General features: G+C 37.0%; 1 protein-coding gene across 1 annotated transcript in view; it reads left to right on the top strand.

The window, feature by feature from the left end:
* The window catches only part of CDIN1 (CDAN1 interacting nuclease 1), a 126630-nt gene extending 101548 nt beyond the window's left edge, over nt 1-25082 (top strand). The window contains exons 11-12 of the mRNA XM_074542768.1: nt 22254-22404; nt 23225-25082. Coding sequence (XP_074398869.1) covers nt 22254-22389 — 136 coding nt within the window. The 3' untranslated portion in view covers nt 22390-22404; nt 23225-25082. The remainder of the gene's footprint in view (nt 1-22253; nt 22405-23224) is intronic.
* The last annotated feature ends 221 nt before the right edge of the window (nt 25083-25303 follow it).

Consider the following 25303-nt stretch of genomic DNA (forward strand, 5'->3'; position numbering starts at 1 on the left):
ATAGTATCTGCTGCTTCTCCTGCTTAAAAGGTATAAAAGCTCCAATCTGAACAATTACTATCTCTCATTGCTCTCTCAGTATGTGGAATGAGAATTTCTACAAAGGCCCAATTTCATAAAAGGTTGGTGTAGGGGATAGGTCTTTTTCACTACTAGCAACATTATTGTCTCCTTCCTATGTTAATGTGATGTCAGTAAAGAAGGGCTCAGACTCATGAAATTAAGACTTAGAGTCATGAGAACTAGAAAAAACACTCTTCAGTTTCTCTTTTGAAAATTTGAGTTTGTAAACAGGACAGGGAACACTGATGTTTCCTGAAAAGAAAAAAAGAAGTGGGGAGGTAGGGAGAAATTCCTGTTTATGTGCTCCTGATTTCTTAAAACCAGCTTTGAGAAGCAGCAATATTTTCAGTCTTGTCTTCACTTGCCCTTAGTCTGTGTACTTCAGCTCCATGCCCTGGCTCTAGCCTGGGTATTTCATAGCAGCAGACTACCATATCCATATCTGTGTAAGCAAATTGTTCTTGCTATGGTTCCACCAGTAAAATCACTTATCTTAGAGCAGTATTCCAAGCAGTATCTGGGGGTGGAAAAGTAGCCTGACAGCAGTGATGGAACAAATCAAGACACAACTTAATACCAAACATAAAAGTTTCATTAATCTGGAAGAGAAACAGCAGAAGAAAGACTTGCATTTTTTATTACTGAGTCTCATGTTATCTAGTCATATGTCAAAAATTTATTTTCCTGCTTAAATTAACCCTTTGATATAGCCAGATGACTTCAAAGTGCAATTATTTTGAATCAGTAGAGTTATTCAAAGCAAATAATGTTTCCTGAAAACATTGTTTCCTAAAATTAATTACATGCTTTGTAGATGTTTAATCTTAGCACTTATTTCAGTCTCACTGTACACTGAAAAGTTAATTTGAATTTAATTTATTTAATTGAAAGTGATTATTTTATTGTTAGCAAGTAAAATGCAGAACAGACAAAATGTTTAGGTTTAGTCACATTGTGGTTACTGGAAATTATTATACTGCATTCTAAATAAATTGAAGTCGTTTGAAACTTTCCAGATCCTGAAAATTAATAATCCTGTTTTATGAAAAATGCATCCAGTATGATGAAACCTGAGCATAAAAAATATAGATGTGTTCTCAAGCACAGAAAAAATGGTGGATCTTCACTGTTGGAACTGGAACTATCCAGTATAGTTTCAAAACATAAATGTAATGGTAAAATGGTTAAAAAAAAAAAGAAAGTCATTGGCTTCTATAAACTAATAGTGCTGAGGGTGAAAGGTCTGAGAAGAGCAGCTGAGATGGCTTGGTCTGTTCAGCCTGGAGAAGAGCAGACAGAGGAGATAACTCAGGGAAGTTACAACTTCCTTGTGAGGGGAAGAGGAGGGGCAGGCACTGATCTCTTCTCTGTGGTGACAGTGACAGAACCTGAGGGAACCTGAGGCTGTGTCAGGGGAGGTTTAGGTTGGATATTAGGAAAAAATGCTTCTCCCAGAGGGTGGTTGGGCACTGGAAGAGGCTGCCCGTGGAAGGGGTCACATCACCAGCCTGACAGAGCTCAAGAAGCATTTGAACACTGGTGTCAGGTGCATAGTCTGGTCATTGTTAAAATGTATATGATATAGAAGATCCTAAACAATCTTATACTCTCCTCCTTAAAGCAACTAAAGTATTATTTTCTAAATTAAGAGCTTTGTGTGATCTGACACCTGCAGTAGAAGAGAAAGAAGTGCAGTCTGTAGTACATCTTGTTAGGTTTGTCCCAATGCATCCAAGAGCAAGTGGGCTAAATATGAGCAAATACATTGCTCAAGGTACATCAGTGGTTAAACAACTGGGACAAAGTTCTTTAAGCTTAAAGAGAGTTATAGCACAAAGAATGTTTCAAATCATTGATTGAATCAGTCTAACAAATTAAAAATTCTGGCTAGGAGAGTAATAAACTCCTAAATTTCCAGTTTTCAAAATTGATTAGTGAGAGCAAAAAACTGTTTTGCAATGAACTTCAGTCACTGTAGTGAAAGTGAATAGTGGTTGATTTTTTGCCAAGTTATAAATGTATTACAAAAATACCCATTTTAACAGTGCTTTCTGTAATTTTTTTGTTCCTAAAAGTCAGTCTTTCAGAAAATGTACAACTTTCTTTACGTAATTCAATGTCTTGCCAAAGTCAGTTTGTTCTGTAATAAAAGTTGTACCACAATATTCATGTTGATTCTGCACATATGGAATCAACTGCTATATTGAAAATAACTTGTATGTTCTTTTCAATTTACAAAATAAATTAAAAAATAGCCCAGAACAAATATTCACATTTATTTTACATATTCTATTGAATTACTAATGAAGCTAATTTTAAAAAGAAAGTATTTGCCCTCATGGAATTCAGGTAAATCTCATGAAACTATAATGAAAAGCAGTCACACATTGCTCTGAAAAGGGAAAATTACTCCTATTTATCATATGCTTTTCCTTAATCAATTTAATAAATTTACACCTTAAATTTAGTGGAAGGGGTGTGCAGGAGTGGAAAAACAAACTGCATTTCTTTTAACACGGATTGTTCAGAAGGTAAAATCTTTGGATTAGAAAGCAGGGATGGTGCACAGATTTGGTTGTAGTATTACTCAAGTCTCACCATGTTTGCCTTGTCATGAGGAAAATCAAAATTTAGCTGAGATTTCTTTAGTACAGAGCATCCCATCATAAGCATTACCCTCTTCCACCTACATATACATTTATTCATATATATGTAAGCATGTCTATAACTGTTCCTGCTTTTTATGTTACCACAGCAATATATAAATCAACAGGTTAGTGCTATTCTGACTTTATTTCCTGGGAATCGTTTAATATATAATTTATAAACAACTTTTAAGTTAAAAAACAGGATAGACAACTGGAAAATAAGTATTGAGTTGAAATTCTCTGTCTGAAAATGTTTAATTTGTTATGAAACTTACCTCCAATTTGGTGGTGTTGTGAGGTGAGCAGTTGAATGATTTGTCATTTTTCCACATTTTTAATTTCGATTGTTTTAATATATGGATCAGTCTTGAACTTTTTGAAGTCTAAAAGTGGATACCATTGTTCATGGAGCTCAAACTTGCTACTAATTCTTGGTGTCTTTTAACATATTCTGTCAGCTGAGCCATTAAAGCTCAGCCATTAAAGCAGAACTCTCAGAAGATATATGTGTGCTTGAGTGTATTAACAAAGATAAGCAAGTACTAAAAATCTGAAAAGCTTCATCAGACTGCTGTGGAGATAAGTTCATTTCTGCCAAACATTCCCTTTGGTTACTGGATATCAAAATGACCTGTTTCTTTGATTTCTTATAGTACTTTACTTTCTTTTATTTAAAAATAATCATTGTCACTCCAGAAAATTTGTTGAGGAATTTTTGTGTTGGCTGTTGGGGGCAGTTTTGGACAGAGAACAAAGTTTTCCTAAGTTTCAACATTTCTGGTATAAAAGTCAAAGTGAAATGTCTGCTTCAGTCCAGCTGAGAATATATCAATTATTTGGGTAAACTTGAAATGTTTTCTTTCTTGTAATTTTTAGTAAAGCAACAACTGCAGTCCTACAATGCTCTGTATTTAATGTGGATAGCTGTTGTGGCTCTGGAGAATCATATCCCCTCCTCCACTCATTTTTAGTACTTCAGTGGAGTTAAAAGAGTCTAACCACATGCCAACATGTTAAAAGAAAGGGGAGGGGGATTGAGGGAATGCTTTTTAATGCTGAAATATGTTTCAGCAAACTAAACTGAAAAATTTCTTTTAAAATTTCTTCATTTTGGTCAAAAATTACTAAATTTTAATGTTGCTAAATCAAAACATGTTTGAGCTCTTTTGTTTGGGTTAATGCCTGCATTAAAACTCTTCATTTTTAGTCTGGTGTCAAAGTGAATGTTATGGAGTGAGTTTCCAGATTTTGCTCAGCCAAGTAGTGAGTGGTACAGCTAATTTCTGCATTGCTTCTCTGATGTCTTTACAGTAGGGAGTAACAACTGGAAAAGTAACTCCCTGGGACCAAGCTGAGTTTTGAGAGCATTACAACAGGGTTTTGTTAGAAGTACTGTTTACTAAAGATCCACCTGAGATCACCAAGTCGCTGATAACAGTAACTATAAAGAGGCACCTGAAGTCATCCCTGACTTCTTAGTCAGAAAGATCAGTAGTCCTCAGATGTGATTAGCAGCTGGTAATTGCAAATGTTTTTAGCTTTGAAAGCAACCATTTTTTCTGTTGAATTTATGGAAGTACAAAGAAGCATTTGTTAACTACTGTTAAATCTGGTTCTGACAAGTCATGCATCACAAATATAATTAATGATCAACTATTATTTAGTAATTCTATATAATTTTGTTTGCATCTCATCCCATTTCTTGCATTGATGTCAAATTGCGATATAAAAGACAACTAGAGTTGCTGATCAATGACTAAAATACATGCTGATATAATCAAAATGGCATAAAAACAGAGGATGCATTAAGTTACAGATCATAGTGTAAGCCAGAAATTAAACAACTGTGAGATGCTGTAGTGTCATGAGAGATTTCAGTACATCTGTTTACCTTCCATTCATGTAAGGGAACCATGAATGAGATGGAATGCTTCTAAACAGGAGGAAAAATCTGAACTATTAAACAATATTATATGTTGAGAAAATATAACTTTTTGTTCATTAATGTTTCCTCTTCATTTTGAACTATTGCAATAATTTCCATGTCATCATGCGGGCCACTTTGTTTTCTCATATTGCATCCTGAGAAGTGTCACTTGACTGTCTTTGCCTTAATGGGCAGAGCATTATTTATGAGGTACATTTTCTTCAATTGTATTTGGAAGGTCCCTATCATACAGCCCAATGCCTGCAACTCCTGACTGAATGGTCAATATTTCTTCATTTGTGTTGTAGTGAGGTAATCAAAACCATTTTGCCCCCCACATGTTGGGAAAAAATGCCACATAGTATAAACAGTTCTGTGTAATATATATGTATGTATTCACGACATCCTTAATGTTTACTTACTTTTTTTTAAGATGCCATCTATTTTAATGTTTTTATATTAAAACTACAGAGTTATTGGCCTATCCTTAATGCAGTCAGTGAATTATATCTAGGCACAAAGTGACAAGTAGTATTTTCATTCTGATCTCTGAATTTCCTTGTAGGTGTGGTTTGTCAGACCTGTAACAATACCCTAATGCCAGGGATTGGAGGCTGTGGTTTAATATGGAGTAATGCACATGGCACTGCTTTTACATTAGTATTATTTCTTTCAGTGTGTTGTAGTGAAATTATATTTTAAAACCAGGCAAACTATTGATACTTTTATTGAATGAAGTAATTTATTATAGAAATATTTTAGTCTTTTGAGATTTCGTCATCAAATAACAGTGAACATAATACACATTTCCCATAAGAACATTCTTGAGAGCCAAATATTTACCCCTCAAATATTCCAAATGTAGAGTTGATGGCTGAGAGGCTGCACATGAGGCACCATGGGCACTGCCAGCCCAGAGAGCCAAACGTGCCCTGGGCTGCATCCAGAGCAGCATGGGCAGCAGGGCCAGGGAGGGGATTCTGCCCCTCTGCTCTGCTCTGCTGAGAGCCCCTGCAGGGCTGCATCAGCTCTGGGGGCCAGCACAGGAGGGACAGGGAGCTGCTGCAGTGACCCAGTGGAGGGCCTTGAAGATGGTCAGAGGGAGAGAGAACCTCTCCTGTCAGGATAAGCTGAGAGAATTGGGAGTGTCCTAATTGCAGCCTTCCAGTACCTGAAGGGAGCCTAAAAGAAAGATGGAGAGAGACTTCTTACAAGAGCATAAAGTGACAAGACAGGAGAGAATGGTTTCACACTGAGAGTAAGTTCACTGCAGGTATTAAAGAGGTCTTTGCTGTGAGGGTGGTGAGGCACTGGAAAAGGTTGCCCAGTGAAGTTGTGGATGTCCTATCCCTTGAAGTGTTCAAGCCTAGGCTGGATGGGGCTTGTAGCAATCTGATCTAGTGGAAGGTGTCTCTGCCCATGGCAGGGAGTAGGCACTGGCTGACCTTTGAGGTCCCTTCCAATCTAGACCATTGTATGATTCCACAAGTGTAATAACTACTCTATGGGCAACACAACAAAAAGATATGTCTAAAGATGACCTTGTTAACATAGAGTGGTAAGTCAGAAATATGCCAAAACAAGTTTGGTCTCTACTTTGAAGTACGGTTCCTAAAATTGATATTCACTTTTACAATTCATCCATTGTTTTCATTTTAGTAATAAAAAAAATTTTTAACTATCATCATGTCTTCCTGAAAATCTACTAATTTTTTTTGTTATGATCTAGTGAATATAGAAGTGGCATAAAATTTAAAACTACATAGGTCATTTAACTATAAGTTAGTCCAACATGAGAATTACTGATTTTTTTCAGATTCATCTGGAAATCCTGAAATTAACAAAAGGTAAAGGATTTTCAAAGCCATGTTAAAGATATTTATTTTAAATTGAGAGCTTCATATTTTAACTCACCTTTCTGATAGTACACTTAAATTGTTGAGTTTGTTTCTCTTGTTTTTGGGAAAAAATCTTTAAAATACATACTATTTCACTAAGCTCTGGATACAAAATCAGGAAAAGTGGTTCCTTGCTCCTTATATAGCTTCTCTTATATAATTTATATTTCTGCAACTAAGTGCCATCATTTAGTATCTGTTGGATTATTATCAGCCTTTGTTGTAAGTTTGTTAGCAAGTGCCAAATAATGCTGAGTGAGGATAATGGTTTAGCTCTGCTTTTCTAACCTAGTGCATTTGAGACCTTTATTTCAATTATTGTCCAGTTGTTTCACACCACACTCCTGGTTCACTATATGTGAAAGTAGTTAGAGGTGGTTCTTTCTTCACACTTTGAATCTGGTATCTGAGACTTTATAACTCATTTTTAAAATAAATATTTTTGTTCTGTAACTTCACAGATAAAACAAAGGAATTGAGTGTACATTTCTTCTAGAATAGCTTCTCTCTTTTTTCTCATTCAGTTGGTAGATGACTGTAAAGAAAATTACCACTGTATGTATCTCTGTAATTCAGTTTTAGACATGCTGAAGCATAAATTCACTCACTATACAAACACAAAGTTAAGAACAGTAATAAAGTGTGTGCATAAAATGAGGTTTTTGCTGTCACATTTGATTCAGTTGCTATTGCGTTGTTCAGTTTTACTGTTAAATTCAGTTCTATTTGTAAACAAAAAAATGTTCAGCCCTACTCAGCTATTTTTAATGCAGGTGAGCTTGTTGGGGGTAGCAGGGGTTGTGTTGCACTCCACCTATCACACTTTGCCTCTGCCGGAAGTTGGTTTACAGTCACAGGTTTAAATTCTCCATTGAGAATTTTGTGCCCTCACTTACCATTAGATTTGCTGTGTGCTTTATGAACTGCAGTATTCACAATGAGTCCACTTTTCCAGCTGGAACTGACATAATCAGATGGTCACCTGGTCCCAGGAACCTTTTATGAGCTATGTACTTTACAACCAGGACCTTGAGAAAAATTCACAAATTAAATTTAAAAAGGGGAGGAACAGGGTTTATGAAGTGTGTGATTGGCATGGGTATTGCTTAAAGATAATTTTTTTTTTCCCCTGAAAACTAGGACAGGGAACTAGTGATTAAGCTATTACAGATCTCTGGTGGTGGTTTCATTTCTTTCAGCATACCTTTGATTGTTCTCTTTGCTTTAGGCTTGAGGATTATTAGGCAGGAGTAATCTGGATAACTCTGAATCAGAAGAGGTTGAGGTGGTGGTATGTGTTATAAAAACAAGTGAAATTAGAATAGTTGCAAATACTTCTTCAATTAGAAAAGTTTACCTGTCTTTATGTGTAGAGAACTTTTGCAATTTGAATATCTTAACATGAATAAAAATCAGACAAGCCATTGTTATTTATGAAAAGTAAATTCTTAAGCTATTTCTGTGGACAAATAAGCATGGTTCAAATCCATCTTGTTCATTTCAAAAGATTTCCTTTAATCTTTTCAAACTTTTTCTTTTCCTCCATTCTGGATGACTTTCTGATATCTTGTTTTAGAAATATATGTCCTACTATACAGACATTTGTCTTTTTTCATCAGGCAGAGAAAACATGTTTGAGTCTGTTTAATTTTGTTAGCAGTGGTGAGATCATTCCAGATTGCTTGAGAGAGCATTTTGTGTCACTAGTTTTATGTAATACATTCAGAAAAGTGTAAGGTTTTGTCACTGTGTCCAATCCCCAGCTGTGATAAAAACTGTATCTTATAACTTATTTGTTAAACATTTCAAGTGGAATTTTAAAATAATTTAAAGGTCCTATTGCTCTCACTGGAAGTTTTTTCTAGACCCAGTGCATAAGTCTCCCTGATGTGTTGGTGGAGGACAATACCTTGTCCTCAGCCTTTATTCTCCCTAGGCTGGAAAGACCAAACTCATTTAGTCTTTCCTGTGAGCAGCTGTTCTTTTTCCTGAGCAGAGCAGTCGCCTTGCTCCATATCTGGCTACTACTTATTGTCCTTCCTGAATGACCTGTCTACGGTTTCCAGATGAAGACTAAGCGAGTCTTCAAGAAAATACAGTATTTCTAGATTTGTACTGGAAATCTCTCTCCCTACACAAAATAATATGATTATTTTACCTTTCTTTAGCTTTATTGCACTGTGTCCCTTTATTAATCAAATGTTACATGGATTGGTTGCTTCTTCCTCTGGGAAAGCAAAGGGAAATACATTTTTTTTTAATGCACCCTTTATATCTATGTGTAGGTTTGTACCAAACTGTAGCAATATTTTGAGCACGTTCCTGTTAAGGTGCAGATCATGTACAAAAATCAAATTAGTTACCTGCAGTAAAAAAAAAAAATGGATAAGTGAAGCAATTACTAAAAAACATTTGGTTCATTTCTGAATCTTTAGTATTTGAGACAACAGATGTTGTTAGATTGGTCATGGCTTCCAGACAATGATATCAAAAGTTTAAAATTTTTCTGTTGCTATCACCACATCTACATTTTTATTAGAATATTTTAAATTTATATTAATTTGATTTTTTTATTAAACCTGGGGAAAAATAACCCCATGTACCAGTGCAGGCTGGGGGCTGACCTGCTGGAAAGCAGCTCTGTAGAGAATGACCTGGACGTCCTGGGGACAGGCAGCTGGCCATGACCCTTGTGGCCAAGAAGGCCGGTGGGATCCTGGGCTGCATTAGGAGGATGATGGCCAACAGATCAAGGGAGGGGATCCTGCCCCTCTGCTCAGCCCTGGAGAGCCTCACCAGGAGGGCTGTGTCCAGTTCTGGGCTCCTCAGGACAAGAGAGACAGGGAGCTCCTGGAGCCGGTCCAGTGAAGGGCAACAAAGATGACAAGGGGACTGGAGGATGCCTCTTACAAGGAAAGGCTGAGGGAGCTGGGCCTGTTCAGCCTCAAGAATGATGAAGAGACAGTAATGTCTAGCAGTATCTGAAGGGAGGGTGTCAGAGGATGGATCCAGGCTTTTCTTCCAGGTACCAAGCAACAAGACAAGACACAATGAGCAGAAACTGAGTCACAGAAAGTTCCACCTGAACATAAGGAGGAGCTTCTTTACTGTGTAAGTGACCCAGCACTGAAACAGATCGTCCAGAGAGGTTGTGAAGTCTCTTTCACTTGAGATATTCAAGAACTGCCTGGACACAATCCTATGCCACAGAGTCCAGGATGTGAGTGAGGCACAATCCTGTGCCTCCGTGCGTGAGCAGGGAGGTTGGACCAGATGACCCGCTGTGGTCACTTCCAACCTGACCCATTCGGTGATGCTGTAATTTTTTTTTAATTATATATTTACACAGTAACAATCTAAATATAGTATCTGGTTTGGGTTTGTTTCATTTTTTAAAAAGGGGAATGCAGTTTGGGTTCTTCTAACATAAATCTTGCAACCCTTGCAATATATAAGTAATGTATTCTGAAACTGCACAATTGTCCTTAAACGCCCATGAGGAAAAAGATCTATCCGGTTTATTCATATTTTTTTTAAAGTCATAGGACAGGCTTCTGTGCAAAGTAAACGAAAATTAAAGCATTAAGATTATTTTACCCACAGTGATGACATGTTGCTGCCTATATTACCTCACAGCATGTCACAAGACATCATTACATGCTACTGAGTTTTATTTCATTTATTCCAGAATCTCATCAAGGCACTTCAGTTTAAGTATATCAAAAATTAAAAAATCGCTCAGTACCATAAAGCTCCTTAAAGTCAGATTTCCATAAATTTGCACAGTACTAAACATTGGTGGTGTTAAGCAAATGAGAGCAAATAAGTACATTAAAGTGGAAACATTACTTAAGCAAAGAGAAGCTGTTCTGTACCATTTCTATCATTTTCAATGTGGTCTGACTTAATTTTTTTAATTAAAGAATGGTTCAAAAGTGCCTGTAGGTAATCAAAAAATTATAAATTAATTTTTAATTCTTATTTTTGCTGGTTCAGCTGGAATTATAGTTTTCTTAATCTCCTGAATTTACCATTTTTCTGCTGTTGCCATAGTGAAATCAGGTAGAACAGGCAAAGCTATATTTCTTTTTCTCTTTGAACTTGACTAAAAATAATGCTTAATCTATTGGTGTGGCTTTAGAAATAGCTTTTAAAAATGTTAATGTGGATTTAGCAACTGTGGAAACAGAGATAGTCTGACCTCAAACTAGAAGTTCTATTGGCCCTCAACAAAAATGCAATACCTGTGCAAGTTTTCCTTTAGCAGTTCATCCTAGTGCTTTTCATCCTAGGGAGGATTGTGAGAAAAATTTTATATAAACCTGTGTCAATTTATACATCTTGATGTCATGTACTTCTGAGCAGGGAAGGACTTTGGGGCAGCTGGGTTTTGTGGCTGGGCAGCTGGGTTTTGTAACCAGGGCAGAATATACCATACTATTTCAGTGGTAATCAGTTTGCATCACTTAGCCTGATGGAAATAACTTTGTCACTGGGTAATTCTGCTTAACAAAGACTTAGTGAAAAGCTCCAAATACCATTGAGAATTCATCTCATTCTTCAGGAGGACGGTGCCAGATTTGCTGGGTATATTTGTATTTGTGTGTAGTAATATGTAATAATGTCTGCCTGAGGTATACTAGTCTGCTGTGCACAAACCTACTAACTGCAAAGTTGCCTCCAGTGTAGAAATGCTGATTTGTAAAAATGTGATACCTCAAAGGTACAGAAAGACAATTTGAAATCTGTGGCAAAAGCCAGTAGTTGATACAGAAAGATCCTAGAAGTTGTAGTTGAAATTGCATAAATGTTCTCTCTTCCCTCTTACTTATTGACTCTATTTTCCTCTTTTCGGTGTGTTTTGGGGGTTTGTTGGGGGTTTTTTGTGCCTTCCAGTTAATAATGGTGTAGCTTGAACAGACAGGAAGACCCCCCACCTCATTTGCTATAAACTGAGGGGACTGACAAGAATCTTTTTATTGTCTATATTGGTCTTCCATTACTCAGTTCAAGTTGAAGGTGTCTTCAACATATTCAGTAATCTGTACTGAGGTCGGAGCAGATGGAAACCTTATGTCAGCACCTCTCCTTAAGCTGCATTACGGCTGTTCCTGACAAGTGGATTTCTGTGAGAGACAGCTTTCTTGAGAGGTTCCTGTGGAATTCAAGAACCATTTTAAACTATTGTCCTTCCTTACGTTTAGAATGCATAGTGTTTTTTGATATTGCAGTCACAAAAATAAGGACAAGACTGGAAAATAAGCACTTTTAGAAACAAAAAAACCTTGCAATTTTTGGCTAACAAGGGACAGGGAGAGACAGCTGGTCAGAACAGATACTAATCTTATCACTTAATTTACTTACTCTGAGCTTTTATGCAATGTAAGAACCAAAAAACAACAAAGTGGCTGTGCTCAGGTGGAAGTTAGCCAAGTCTCAGAAAGGTTGGTAGAACTCATTATTCACGACGTTTCAAGCTGCTTACTCCAGCTTAATTTATCTTTGAAGGGAAAAGTGGTGTTTATTTTTCTTCTCGTTTCTTTTATTTTCTATTTTGCTTTTGTCTTAAAGGAAACAGAAATTGAACGGGACTATGAGCTCAATAGGCCACACTTCTGTTTTGATTAAAATGAGACTGCTAGTGCTGTCTTTGATGCCATTAGACGTCTGCAACCAACAATGTTCATAATTGCATGGCAAAGAAAGGAAAGAAAAAAATAGGAAAAAGGAAAGGGGACAAAAAAAGGGGAAGGGAAGGGAAGGGAAGGGAAGGGAAGGGAAGGGAAGGGAAGGGAAGGGAAGGGAAGGGAAGGGAAGGGAAGGGAAGGGAAGGGAAGGGAAGGGAAGGGAAGGGAAGGGAAGGGAAGGGAAGGGAAGGGAAGGGAAGGGAAGGGAAGGGAAGGGAAGGGAAGGGAAGGGAAGGGAAGGGACAAGAATATGTAGTCCAGCTGTCTTCCGCTGTTTTCAACATGTATTTGTATGAAGGAAAATGCCAATACTATGTGATTTTATAGTGTTGCAGAATTCTGCCTCAGTTCTCATCAGAGAATGATGTCACTGGCTAACTCAACTAATCTGCCATTGCTTTAAAAGCTTCACAAGTGATAGCATTTTCCTCTGATTATTCCTCTCCCTCCTTCTGGGCTCACTTCCATCACCATGTATATTTGTATGTCTTCCTTTTGAACATAATTTTGTACCTTGATGATGAGCCCAGAATAGTTCAGTGCATAGTAAGCAAAGAAAGCTGAAACACGGTTGGGTTTAGTGTTGGTATATGTACTGAGAAGTGGTAAATAACTTGCAAACAAGTCTAAATAGCATGCATTTTTCAGAAGGTGCATGCAGTAGAGCTCTATGTGTACGTGTATAAATAGAAGAGAGAAAGCAGAAAAGTAAATTGATCATCCTCAGTTATGCACTTACTTCACCTGATAATGAATGTAATACTTACTATAGATTGCCTTGGTGGTCTCCTAGAGTGTCTCCAACTTGCACCGTGTGAAAATACCTCTTCTGGGAGACTGGATATTTTGCCGGTGATACATAAGATTTGTGTGTCTCAGGATGTACTCCTTTCTGAATAACAACTAAATCCCAAATTATTTTTAAATATGAAGTGGGGCAGACCAGTTTGAATTGAACAGACACTGGATATAAGAAACAACTGAGTGATAATCTGAGGAGCCTCAGGCATTAGAAATAAGTGTGTTCCAGACACAGTTAAAGTTTGCCAGTGAATTCCAAAGGCAGTGAGAATATTCAAGGTCAGAGGTGTTTGCCTTCCTTTTGGGTGGGCATCAGGTGCCACAGTAATGGGCAGCAGACACATCCTTTTTCATCTGTTGTCTGCTTAATGCAGGTAGATGACTTACATTTTGAGAGACAGTAAATTTAAGTACAGCATCACACATAAAATGCTTCTGCCTGTCAATTATGGTAATAGCGTGTTTGGTAGCTAACTGCTAAGCAGCATTGTGTGGAGATATTCAGTATGATTTACTATCTGGTCTTCTAATTCTCTGATCTGGGAAGTTGGAAGAGCAGATGAGCTGTCCTCCAGTTTTTAATTCATCTGTTACATTGTTTGTTTTATTGCATATTTGTGTATAAGGATTTGAAGATACAGAATTGTCTAATAATTCATTCCAAAATGTCTTGAGATAGCGTTAATGCTGGCCTCACGATTTATGCTCAGCAAATACTAAACACACAGATATATAATGCCTTTATTTATTGATATTTCTGCTATCAAAATTTGCTGAGCAACTTTTCTTATTAGTTTGGTTATGTTTTACAATAATTATTTTACAAAAATCTGATGCTGTAAGAGCAGTTCTGCCTTATTGGTTAAATGCACTTTTGGCCTCTCTTATCTTTCTGGTGAACACTGACACCAGATAAACAGCTGCACAGAAAGAAAGGATTGTTGCAAACTATGAGGCACTCACAGATTATTCAGATATCATCTTGCATTGGCCTTAGAATGGCCTGTTACTTTCAGCCTTAAAAGTAAACAACTGTTAATCACCTAGTGGCAACATGAGTTGACCAGCACTTGTGGCTGCCTGGACTTCAATCTAACAGTACTCAAAGGCTCTTCTCATCTTTTCTGTCACCCAGGATAAGAGGTGGTTTGCAGCCAAGCATTCCTTTGAGGAGGCTGCTGTGAGTTTAACAAAATGTTTGAAATAACCTCAGTAACTCCTCTCAACACTGATCCACAGCTTCAAATGTGCAGAATCCAACAACAGTGGCCTTGCATCGACAGTCTCTGGAGAGCAAACTAATGGCATATGTTTTCTAAGGGAAACTGAGTAACAAGCAAGTACCTCAAGAAGCAACATTCCTTGCCTGGGTTTAATCAGAAAGTGATGCTTTCAGCAACAATATGTGGAATAGTTCTGCAGTGCAAGCAGCCATCTTTGTTCCCTGCTTATTCAAAGAGTACTGCCATTCTTGCACTATATTAACTGGTAAATAGAAGTAGCACAACTTAAAATAGAAGCAGCACTGCTTTAGTAAATTAGTCCTCAAACTAGTCCTCAAAAATGCATGTTGTAGGGTTGGAAGGGTGTTGCTGTTTTGAGCATTAATGGACTTACAAAACAGTGGACAGTAAAACAATGTGCTAACCCTGAGTTAGGAAAGACAAATACATAGATGCCACACCTAATACAGAATAGAATGTTAGACTTCCTCCACTGGAATGGAAATTTTGGAGCTTCTGAAAAAGATACAAGTTTTTCTTGTATTCTGCCTTTCAGATCTTAGGGGTTTGTGGCTGAGCTTCTTTTGCTTGGTTATGTCCCTCATCCAGGGTTCCTGAATACTTTGCCCTGTATTAAAATAGTTAACTAATGTAGAATCCTTGTATTTCCCAGAATATTGCATTTATCTCCAAGTTACCAAACAGCATACCTGGAACACTATCTATTATATCTTTTAGCCAGATACTGGAACTATCTTCCCAGGTAGCCAAAATGCATTGTTTTCCAAGATGCATACCCAAGTGATCCCCACTAGAGCCAGAAAAAGCCACCAGTCTGCACTCACAGCCCAGAAGGCCGAGTACATTGTGGGCTGCACTAAAGGTTGGATGGGGCCCTGAGCAGACAGGTCTCAGTTGGTGGCACCCCTGCCCACAGCAGGGGCCTTGGAACTAGATGACCTTTAAGGTCCCTTCCAACCCAAACCATTCTCTGAAAAAACTGTGGCCATTATTTCCATCTTTTCTAAAATGCAAATGTGAGTATGATGTTAATTTTAAGTACATCACCTCAGTCCTGTAGTGCAGGCATAGGATCACCTTGTAGAGTGTCTTTAGGGCACAAAACCTTACAATCTGATGTGCAAAGAAAGCATCTACCTGATTTTTGAATATGCTGAGACTGAAAAAAAAACATACTGTTCCTTAAGTACACACAACCATTTGAGAGTTGCGCATCTGGAACACTGCTAATAAACAAAACAAACAAAAAAAGAGTATATTTTAGTAGGTGTTAGGACATGAACCAACAGAAACTGAGAAATTCAAAGTTCACTCAGGGCTCTCTTCTCTTAATGACAAGCTGCCTTGAAGCCAGTATGTGTTTTCTTTCTCACTCACTGCATCAGTCTTCACTTAAAAAGCCTTGATCCTTGTAAATCACTGTAGCCTTAATGTTATTTAATCATAGTTTTTAAAAGTTAATTTCCATGAGAACTGTATTTTTTAAAAAAAACCTAACTTGTCATTGAGGATTATAAAAATCCTTTATTTGCCTGGAGAACAGTACTCAGATCTGAATGAAGAAGTGTAAGTGAAGAATGTGTTTCGACAGTTTGTTTATTAAAAATGTATTATGCAGCTAAAAGTTATATTGTATTTATATTTTAATGACAGTGACTTGCACAGTTTCTGGTGCAGCCTATTAATGTGTATTAAAAACTGTGCTATGAAAAATTCTAAAATATTTTAAATGCCCCCTTATGTCCACATAAATATCACTCGATTTGTTTTTATTTTTCAAAATGCCACAAGCAATTTAATCATATTATAAGCTTGATTAAATGCTGCTATTTTATTGAAGCTTTAACAGTCTCATTGCAGAGGTAAAAAGATAACTAAAGTAAAAAAAAGTTCCTTAAGATTTAATCACATCTGAGTGAGGTGTAACTGTAGAGAGGAGGCCTGACATTAGTTTCCATCCACCTTTTTTTCACCTGACAACTCTAACTTCCATATCAACTGCATATAATATCAGTTTGTGGCATTCATGGAAATGCCTCCCTTTCTCAGCCCAAAGAAATTCCCACTTTTAGGTTAAAACCTCCGTGTTAAATGGGAGTCTCACAAAGTATTAGTAAACTTTGACTTTTTCCTTGTCTTCAGTAAAAATAAGACTTCCCCCAACTACTGTGGTAACATCAAAGCTTAAAGCAGATTAGGTTTTACTTGCTTAATTTTACCTTAAGCAGCATGAACTGGATGCCTGGATACTTGAGACTTATTGTACTGCTAGCATCTGTGTGTGAGTACTTGTTCATGCCATGGACAAGTTTCCTATTGTCTTCACAAGTATGTGATCAGAACTTGTTAAACTTTCTTGGGCCACATCCTACAAGCAAATACTGCGGCCTTATGGATTACAGGTTAAGGATCAGATTTTGTAAGCAAAAATTATCATTCGGTTACTTGATTTGCTAAGTACTGGATTTTTTACTCCTTTATACCAGATTTGGTGAAGTCAAAGTAATACAGTGCTGTGTGTTTGCCACTGGATCACAAAATTGTGTGGAGGATTGGAAAACTGACAGGAATGATAAAACTCCACCATTATCTTCAAATTGCAGTCAGAGTTTTTAAAATGCACTGTCTTAATGCACAAGTACTTGTATTTGATTTTAAAACTCTGTGTAAATGAACAATAGAAAAAAATACCTTGTTATAAACAATTCTGAATTAGGACTGCAGCAGCTGTGTAAGTGGGAAGTTTCTTGCTAATCGAAGTACATTTCTGAGCAGTGGCTCTTAAATGTTGGCCAAGATACGTAATGCTGTGTCATCAGCAGCAGTAAACTGGTCTAGACATAAGGAAGTTGGCTGACTTATGCCAACTGACCTTATTTGAAAATGTAGTCGTTGTTTACTAGCCTAACTCTGCCAATTTTTAAATTTCTTCTGCTGACACAAATGAGACTTCTGCAAGTACACTAAAAGAAAGCTGTGTATCCTTAAACAGTAAACTTATTATGTATTATTATAGGGAAGGTTAATTATTTTATCTTCAAGTTTTATTAATACTACAAGTAAAACCTATTTACAACTGTGATTCTGAAGAACTATGTTAAGTTGACTTAGAATGTAATCATTTATTTGTAAACTTTAGTAATTCCCCGTCCCCAGAAAACAAGTAGTGCTGTGCAAATGATAATGCTCTGGTTTGCTCTGTATTTAAAATGAAAATCAAGGAGACAAAGCCAGCTTTTTAGCTGACATTGAAAAGTGAGGGTCTAGAATGCACTCCTTAAAAGACACATCCAGATGTGACCTTCATAATTAAAATTACCAACCAGGTAGACTTTCATAACATGAAAATTGGCTGAATCCATTTCATAAAATATTTGTTTAAATGCATGCATATTAGAAATAATAATTCATATGCCAGCATTTTCTTATGAGAGTCTTCTGGAATTCAAATTATTTACATTATGCTGAGATGCATATAGAACATCTATAACAAATAGACTAATAATAAATGAAGTGAACATTTATATATAAAAACAATTTCAAGTTCTTTTACATTTCTGTTCAGTATCAAGCAGTGTGTTGAAAATGCATTTTTCATAAAACCACATGCAAGGCTTTGTGATCGTGAAAAAATCACCTCACAACAGCCACATGTCTAGGCAAATCCTTAGAAGCTGGTATGGACCTCACACAGACATTCCAGAAGAAAAGACACTATTAGAAAGTAATTTCTCTTGAAGTGAAGTAGAATATGTGTGAGCCTAATAGGCCACTTTGATAAATAAATAAAAGTCTTTTTTCTGTTCTAGCACAAAACTGGTTCAACTGGAGGGCAAGTTAAACCCTGACTCATATTTTACTTAGTTGTGCTCTTTCCTTTTTTATTCTAAGTGATCTTTTAGTTTGTTGTTGTTGCTATGTTTTTTTTTCTTAAGACAAAGAACCAAAGGTAACTGTGTTGTCTGAATTTTGCCTTCTGGCTTTACAGTATATCTGTGTGAAACTCCTTTCCAAGACAAAACTCAGTGTCCCAGGATTATCAGTGTACCTCTTTAGCTATGGTTTTCTTTCAAAATTTATGTGATTAAACCAATACAGAGTTCCTCTGAACAATCTAAAATTAGTGCAAACCTGACTTACTTAGAGCAAATAGTATTGTCAGATACAAGTATTATCTGAAGAACTTGTTGAGACTGCAACTATATTTAACTATATTCAAACTGTATTTTTCTATCTCAGATGCTTCAGTTGATTTTTTGAAAGACACCATGTGCTGCCTTTAGTACTTAGACTAAATTTAGTCATCTATATCAAGCCTAAATTAGGCCTAAAGCAATCCACAAGCTTTCTTAATGCTGCTCTCCTCTTGGCATGCCTTGGGGTCAGAAGCCCGTGTGCGTCTTCTTTGGCTCTCCTGGTACTCACACCCCAAGTGCCCCTGAGCTGGCTTTGGCAGTCAGTCACAACTCCTAATGTCAGAACTGGACATTGGCTAAACTGGGATTTATATAATGCTAGCTACCTATCTGTTGATTGATTTTTAAGTAAACTGATGCAACCTCTGTGGATGATTTTCACTTGCTATGTTTATTATGTGCTTGCATCTGTATTTCCTCTTTATTCTGTTTTTACCACGTGGAATCAACCAATCCTTAGTTACTTGGATTTCTTTTCAGCTTTAAAAAGAAACTCCTAATAAAAGTAAAGATCTAAAAGCAGTACTTTCACTGGAATAGCTCAAATTACTGTTTTGTGTAACTTTTGGACACATTCCTTCACACCTAAGCTTTTCACACCTAAGAACTAAAGATGGGGAAAAGAAATACAAGCATATTTTCAGGGATTTATACAATTTTTCTAAGCAAGAAGAAAATCCATAGGAGTCCAAGTTTGTTAAATTCTAAGGTTGATTTTCAATTTAAGCCTAAACTTTCTCTTGTGTGTCTTTCATATGAAATAAGATAACCTGGCCTATCTTGTATCTATTCAGTTTTAGAACCAGTTGGTACATTCAAAGATTTTCTATGCTCCTCAGAGCTACTGAATCTCTCCCCTTTCCATATCAATACTAAGTATGCATTCTGTCATCTTAGTTGATTCTCCTGTGTAAACCACAGTCAGTCACTTAACTTGTTCAGCGTTACAACTGATGGAAGAAATCAATTTGTGGCTTTACTTTGTAATTCACAGTTCTGACTTTCATTCCTCAGGGTGTCATATCTCCACTTGGGAAGGAGTCAAATTAAAAAGTATGGTTCTTACTTTTAGGTTACATTTCACTATCTCACCCCCATGCACAAAAAGGTTAAGTGTCTTTTCAAATTAAGGCAGCAGTAATTAACCGGTGGCATTGTTTATGGTTTGCCAACTCTGGGCGTTAATGAGAGAGGAATTAGCACTTAGCAGCAGGAGTTCCTGATAGTGAGTGGCAAATGCTTAATGGGCCAACAAGTTTATTTTGGTCTTAAGTACTGCACTTAAGTGCAGTAAACAAAAGTATGGCATGGGTTTTTATGTGATCATACACATGAGCTTTATGATATAGAGCTATAATAGAACGAATGACACAATAGAGTTGAAAAAGTGCAACCTAGACAGCACAGGGCAAACAGTTTTGCTGTAACACCACAGACAGAAGCAGGATTGATGGATGTTTTCATGCCAAAGGTGTACTTGCTCCTGTCATTAATAGTCTGCAGATGTTCTTGTATACAATTTTATTATCAAATTTAGTATTTCTGAACATGATTTTTTAAGCACCTCAAAAATTGTGCTTGAGCTGAGGTGATTTCCTCACAAGACAATAAATTAGCTTTTTGAGATGTCTCGAAATAGTAATTTTATTTAAAATTACAATTTCAAAAAATAACTAACAAATTACTTAAGCACAGTGCCACATGGATTTTATGGTGGGTGGGGGATTCAGACTGCCACACAGCAAAATGAACCCTTCAGAACTTGGGTGAGCAGCTGCTCATTAGCATCAGGATTTTACCTGGCACATGTGCTCGTAATGAGTAACTACTTGCATACATTTCATACCTTCTGCCTTGCACAAAATAGCCCATTAGAAATGTCAGGTCTGCTCCCTGTCTTCTGGGGATTTTTGCTTTTAAAATAATTTTGGTTAGTACGTAAGAACGTTCCCACCCAGTTACCCATTTCTGTATTTGCTTGATGTGGGAACAGATATGTCATCTGTGAAGTAACAGAAGTGGGGGCCCCTCCTGGATCAGCAAAGTGCTGTGAGCTTCAGTCCTTGGCCTCACTTGCCTTGGCCCCTCTCTCCTGCTTGGCTCTCTGGGCTTGCAGGTGCACTGAGGTTCTGCATGTTTTGGCACCGCAGGAGCTTAAGCAATGGACAATGGAGAGAAGTCCATGGAAGATGAAATTGTTGGCCAACCAGACAAAATTAGGAATTGGGTATAGGCAACATTGTCCTTCATATCAGCCACTTTTTAGTCTGTACTTTATTTATTACCAGGCATGTTAGGATATGTTACCTAGTACAACCAGATGTGTCAGAGTTTTAACCTTTCAGCTTTCAAATATCACCTTTCAGTTGCAAAAAGCGTGTTTATCAGTGTGGCCTCATCTATGGTGAGGGTAATTTACTCTGCCACTGAACTGTGGCCACTTGGAGGTTGAAGAGTAGTAGCCATAGACCAAAATGTTGCAATGCTCTGCAGCAGTTTCAGGCAAAACAGTACCACATCTAATTGAAACTGCAGAAGGAAGCCACAGGGGTTTCTTCTTCCTTTGATGCCTGTTCCATTACAGGAGCACATCAAATAGAGTTTTCTCCGCATTGTTGGAAAGAAACCACCCTCACGAAGCCAGTCTGGCATTACCCATGGCTTTGAGTGTTTGTATTGTCTGTTCAGTGGACATTTAGGTTACTGTGCCTCCCCTCAGCACATATTTATTAAAATGAAATGTTAACAAAAATTGGCTACCATGTTGGTTGAATCCTGAGTACAACTCTGCATATAAACCATTACATGACATTCTATTGAACTTTTTCTTGTACAGACGGTACCTAACAGCTCATCCTGCACTGTTGGTTTTGGCAAGTTCACTACAGCATATAATAAATCAAGGAAAGAAAAAGCTTTTTGGCCTAATGTTGTACAGACTGCTGTAATGTTAGACTACAGAAAGCAGTTCTGTTTTTAGACATCCTTTTACTAACCCAACATTCATAATTTATGATTCCACTGTAAAATTCCTGCAACACTACACCAGAAGTAGTGCTGCCCTTTAATTAAGTGCTCTCAGTAGGAAAAACGTGAAACTCATGTGCAAAACATATCGCAGTACACAGTGATTGATAGTGATTACTTCTTTATGAACCCAGCCTGAAGGTCTGAACTTCCTGATGGGTAAAATAGTCCATGGGGCTACTTCCTGAGATTGCCTAGTGGGGATCAGTCAGAGTTAGCAATATCTGAGGAATTCCTGAGGCACATTTCAGAGCCATTACAACACAAACTTTGTTTCTTCTGAATTGTGCTTTATGTTAATAATTAGCTGAATAATAGCTCATTGTAGAGATTATATTTTAAGGATTCATTTCTATCTTCATGGTATTATAATTTGAATGAACTGGGACATGTGTAAAACCTTGTATATTTAATGTCTGCACACACAAATCTATAAGAGCAGGGTGCATGTCAAAAGAGGTTTCTCTGTACATCACAGTCACTGAATGTTATTTAGTATTTAATGCTAAATTAAAGGTATCTTTTACTGACATGTGCAGAAGATTCAAAATAAAAAACTGAAACTCGGATGTGGATTCTGTGAGTCTCTAAATATCATTTTTTTCATGGAATCAGGTACTATTGACACGAATGACACATTCAAAATACTCCCTCCAATTTTGCAGTGAAGTTACCAGATTTGCGTTGGAATCACAGAGGTGGGAAATTGAAATTCCCCTAACACAGTTACATAAGTTCATTCATCTTTTTTTTGTTTGATAGATTTGGCCCTGGGTTAGTCATCTACTGGTACGGATTTATTGAAGAGCTGGACTGCCATCGTGAGCGTGGTATCCTGCTAAAAGACTGCTTCCCTACTGACATCGTGACTCTGCGGCACAGCATGGCTCAGCGCTGATGTTGGGAGGAAGAGGTAAATCCGGAAGCAATTTTACTTTCCTGCAGTGTAAACTAATGGCAGCATCTGCCCTGAACTTCAGCTGAACTCCTGCTGCCTGCCCTTATGCTACTGCTGCTTTACACAAACATATCAAGAGTTTCTGTTTTGCTTCAGACCTCTGTTGTGATCAGCCAAAAAAGACAGACACAACCCACTCATTATCAGCAGTTCTGTCTCTGTCAAACAGCTAGTTTCAAGATACTCATAATCTTCCTTCCTTCCGGATGGCGTCTTCAAGCATTCTAAACAAAGACAAAAATGCAGAGGCTGAAAGGTGGAGCTTTCAGTTCTTTTCCCTGTTACAGAGTCACCTATAAAATTAAGCGCTTTTTATGAATTCATTATGTGCTAGTGATGTGACTGAAACACCTACAGTGATGTGGAGCTTTGGTGAAGACTGTTGTTTTGGGGGTTAAAACAATATAAGGCAAAGCTGGTAAAACCCAAGTGGCAAGAGAGGATCATGGCTGTTACAGTAAATAGCCAGATTTGGAGATAATAATTGGTGTATGTGTTTTGTCACTATCTGATTGTTAAAATCAACAATGGAATCCCAAGTTAACAGTTAAAAATAGGAGATTTTGAGAGGGGGTGAAAGCAAAGAACACAGCTTTTATTTTATGTATATAATCTTGTGAAATATGGGGGTGGTGTGGGGGAGGCTTTATAAGTATTTTAATGACTCAAAAATAACTTATGTTTTGCGTTTTTCACTTCCTCACCCCCAGGGAATCTGTACCTAGGAATTTTTCTCTTAACTGACTAAGGAAGGAATCTCTCTTCACCCCTACAGGTGCTGTAGAAATTTCTGGAACACTGAAGTCCAAAAGAACAACATGCAGGAGCTTTCTATGTGACTTATTTCTGAAGGAGTTTACCATCCTGGTGTTCAAGAAGGGGAATTAAAAAAAGGATACAACAGTGCTTCATACTGGATCAGTTCCACAAGACAAATAAAGCACACTGAAGTTTCCTGCGTACTTGTTTTCATGTAAGAACCTTGTTTTTCTCTTGTTGGACCACCAAGATCAGAAGTTCATTGAGGTGGGTGCAGGACCTTGGTGAATTTTTGAGTTCAGTCTCTTCTTTTTCCATCCACATCACCACTCAGAGGAGCAAGACTGGCTCTCAGGTTTGTGCTCTCAGACGTTTCCTAATGACAGTGGCTTGTTGGCCTTGACACACTTCAGCTCTCTGTGCCAGTTCTTACTCAGGAAAAGACAAAATATTTTAAAATGTCAGTGAGAGATTTGCCTGTATGCTTATCATGGTCAGATTTTCTGAGAAGAAGAGCTATGGATTCAGTTGTAGAAATAAAGGTCTGATAACAGTTTCCCTAAAGCAGAAGTTGATGATCTTTTCCAGAAATAAAGAGTTTCTAAAACATTACAGTGTATATTCATCACCTTTTTTTTTTATTTGAAGTGATACATATGTTTTCAGAAATCATGTGCAGACTTTTTAGAGTCTTGCCTTGAGTGGAAAGGGTATTAATCCTAATCAGGAGTTTTTCAGCTGTAGTTTTCAGATGTATATACAGTAATTTTAATTTTTAGTTTTCACCTTAATATTTTCTGGTAAGTTTTAGACAAGAGTTTATAATTTTGACAAATCTTTAATTTTGAAAAAAAAATGTCTTTAATCTTCTAGTACTCTGTCCCTTGCTGCAGAGATAAACTAGTATAGCTCCAATGAGTTATTGTTGCATAGAGATATTTTTCTGGGTTTGAATGTGTTAAAGAGATTTGTTATTAAAAAATATTCAAGCACCTGTAACTCATTTGCATTCAGCTATTTAAGGTATTGTGCTGAGCTTATTTTACCTGACCAGCTGTAAGGTATCTGCCCATACAGGTTCACAGAAGCAGTCTGTGGATGTACCTGCCTGATGCTACGCACAACAGCTACATTTGGGGTGTTGCACCCCCTGGGACTTTTAACTATGGTTTAGGTTAGTGGAATGGGTAAAATCAGCAAGAGAATAAAAAAGGAATAACTGAACATTGTCATAGTAGAAAATTCAGAAGTAATGGTTGTCTGAGTGAATGGGTTTTAAAGGCAAAGGGTATTTGTTTTAGCTACTGCATATGCTTTCTGTTGTATGAAATCATTTAAATCAGCTTTACATGATACACTAATGCTGCTTTTTCTGTTTGAATAAATTAAATTTATCTGCACAGATGTTGAAAATTCTGCTAACCTTCATCAAAGCTTTGCTTTATTTGTTTTTACATTAAACAAATTTATGTGGAGAGACACAGATAAATCAGTTTAGGCTTATATTTGTGTACTTATTCTTCTACCTGATGCTGTGACATAACAGGTTGGAAAGCAGTACAGCTGTCTTTAATCAGAACTTTGAACTCATCTTCATAGATTGCGCACTTAAAGAATCTGAATAGAATGAGGATGAAATTAACCACAGAAGTCTATATACTGTACCAATTTCATTGCATGCTATCAAAAAAGCTTTGCTACTGCAAAAACTATGCTGTGTCACTATTTTAAATGCTGAAAGCAAAACATAAAAAAAATTAGGACTGTTTTGTTATTACTGCTTGTATACTGAAAAAAACCCCCTTTATTTGGCTATTTTCTCTGTTTATCAGATGTAAACAACAACTTTAATATTAAAGAGGAAGTCAATGCTGTTTGTTTGTGGGTTTTTTCTTACTTTGGTTTTCTTAAACAATGTTGTGGCCATTAGAACATTAACATTAAAACCAAATTCAGCTTTATAGAGTATTCTGTAGAGTGTGCTAATGAATTATGCCAAGCCAGAAAACAGAAGTGAACATAAAACTGAATGATGTTCTCACTGGCATATATAGACTTGCAAGCATCTGCTCTTACCACCACTGTTATAAGGCCT

Source organism: Zonotrichia albicollis, chromosome 6 (genome assembly GCF_047830755.1).
Source record: "Zonotrichia albicollis isolate bZonAlb1 chromosome 6, bZonAlb1.hap1, whole genome shotgun sequence".
NCBI lineage: Eukaryota > Metazoa > Chordata > Aves > Passeriformes > Passerellidae > Zonotrichia > Zonotrichia albicollis.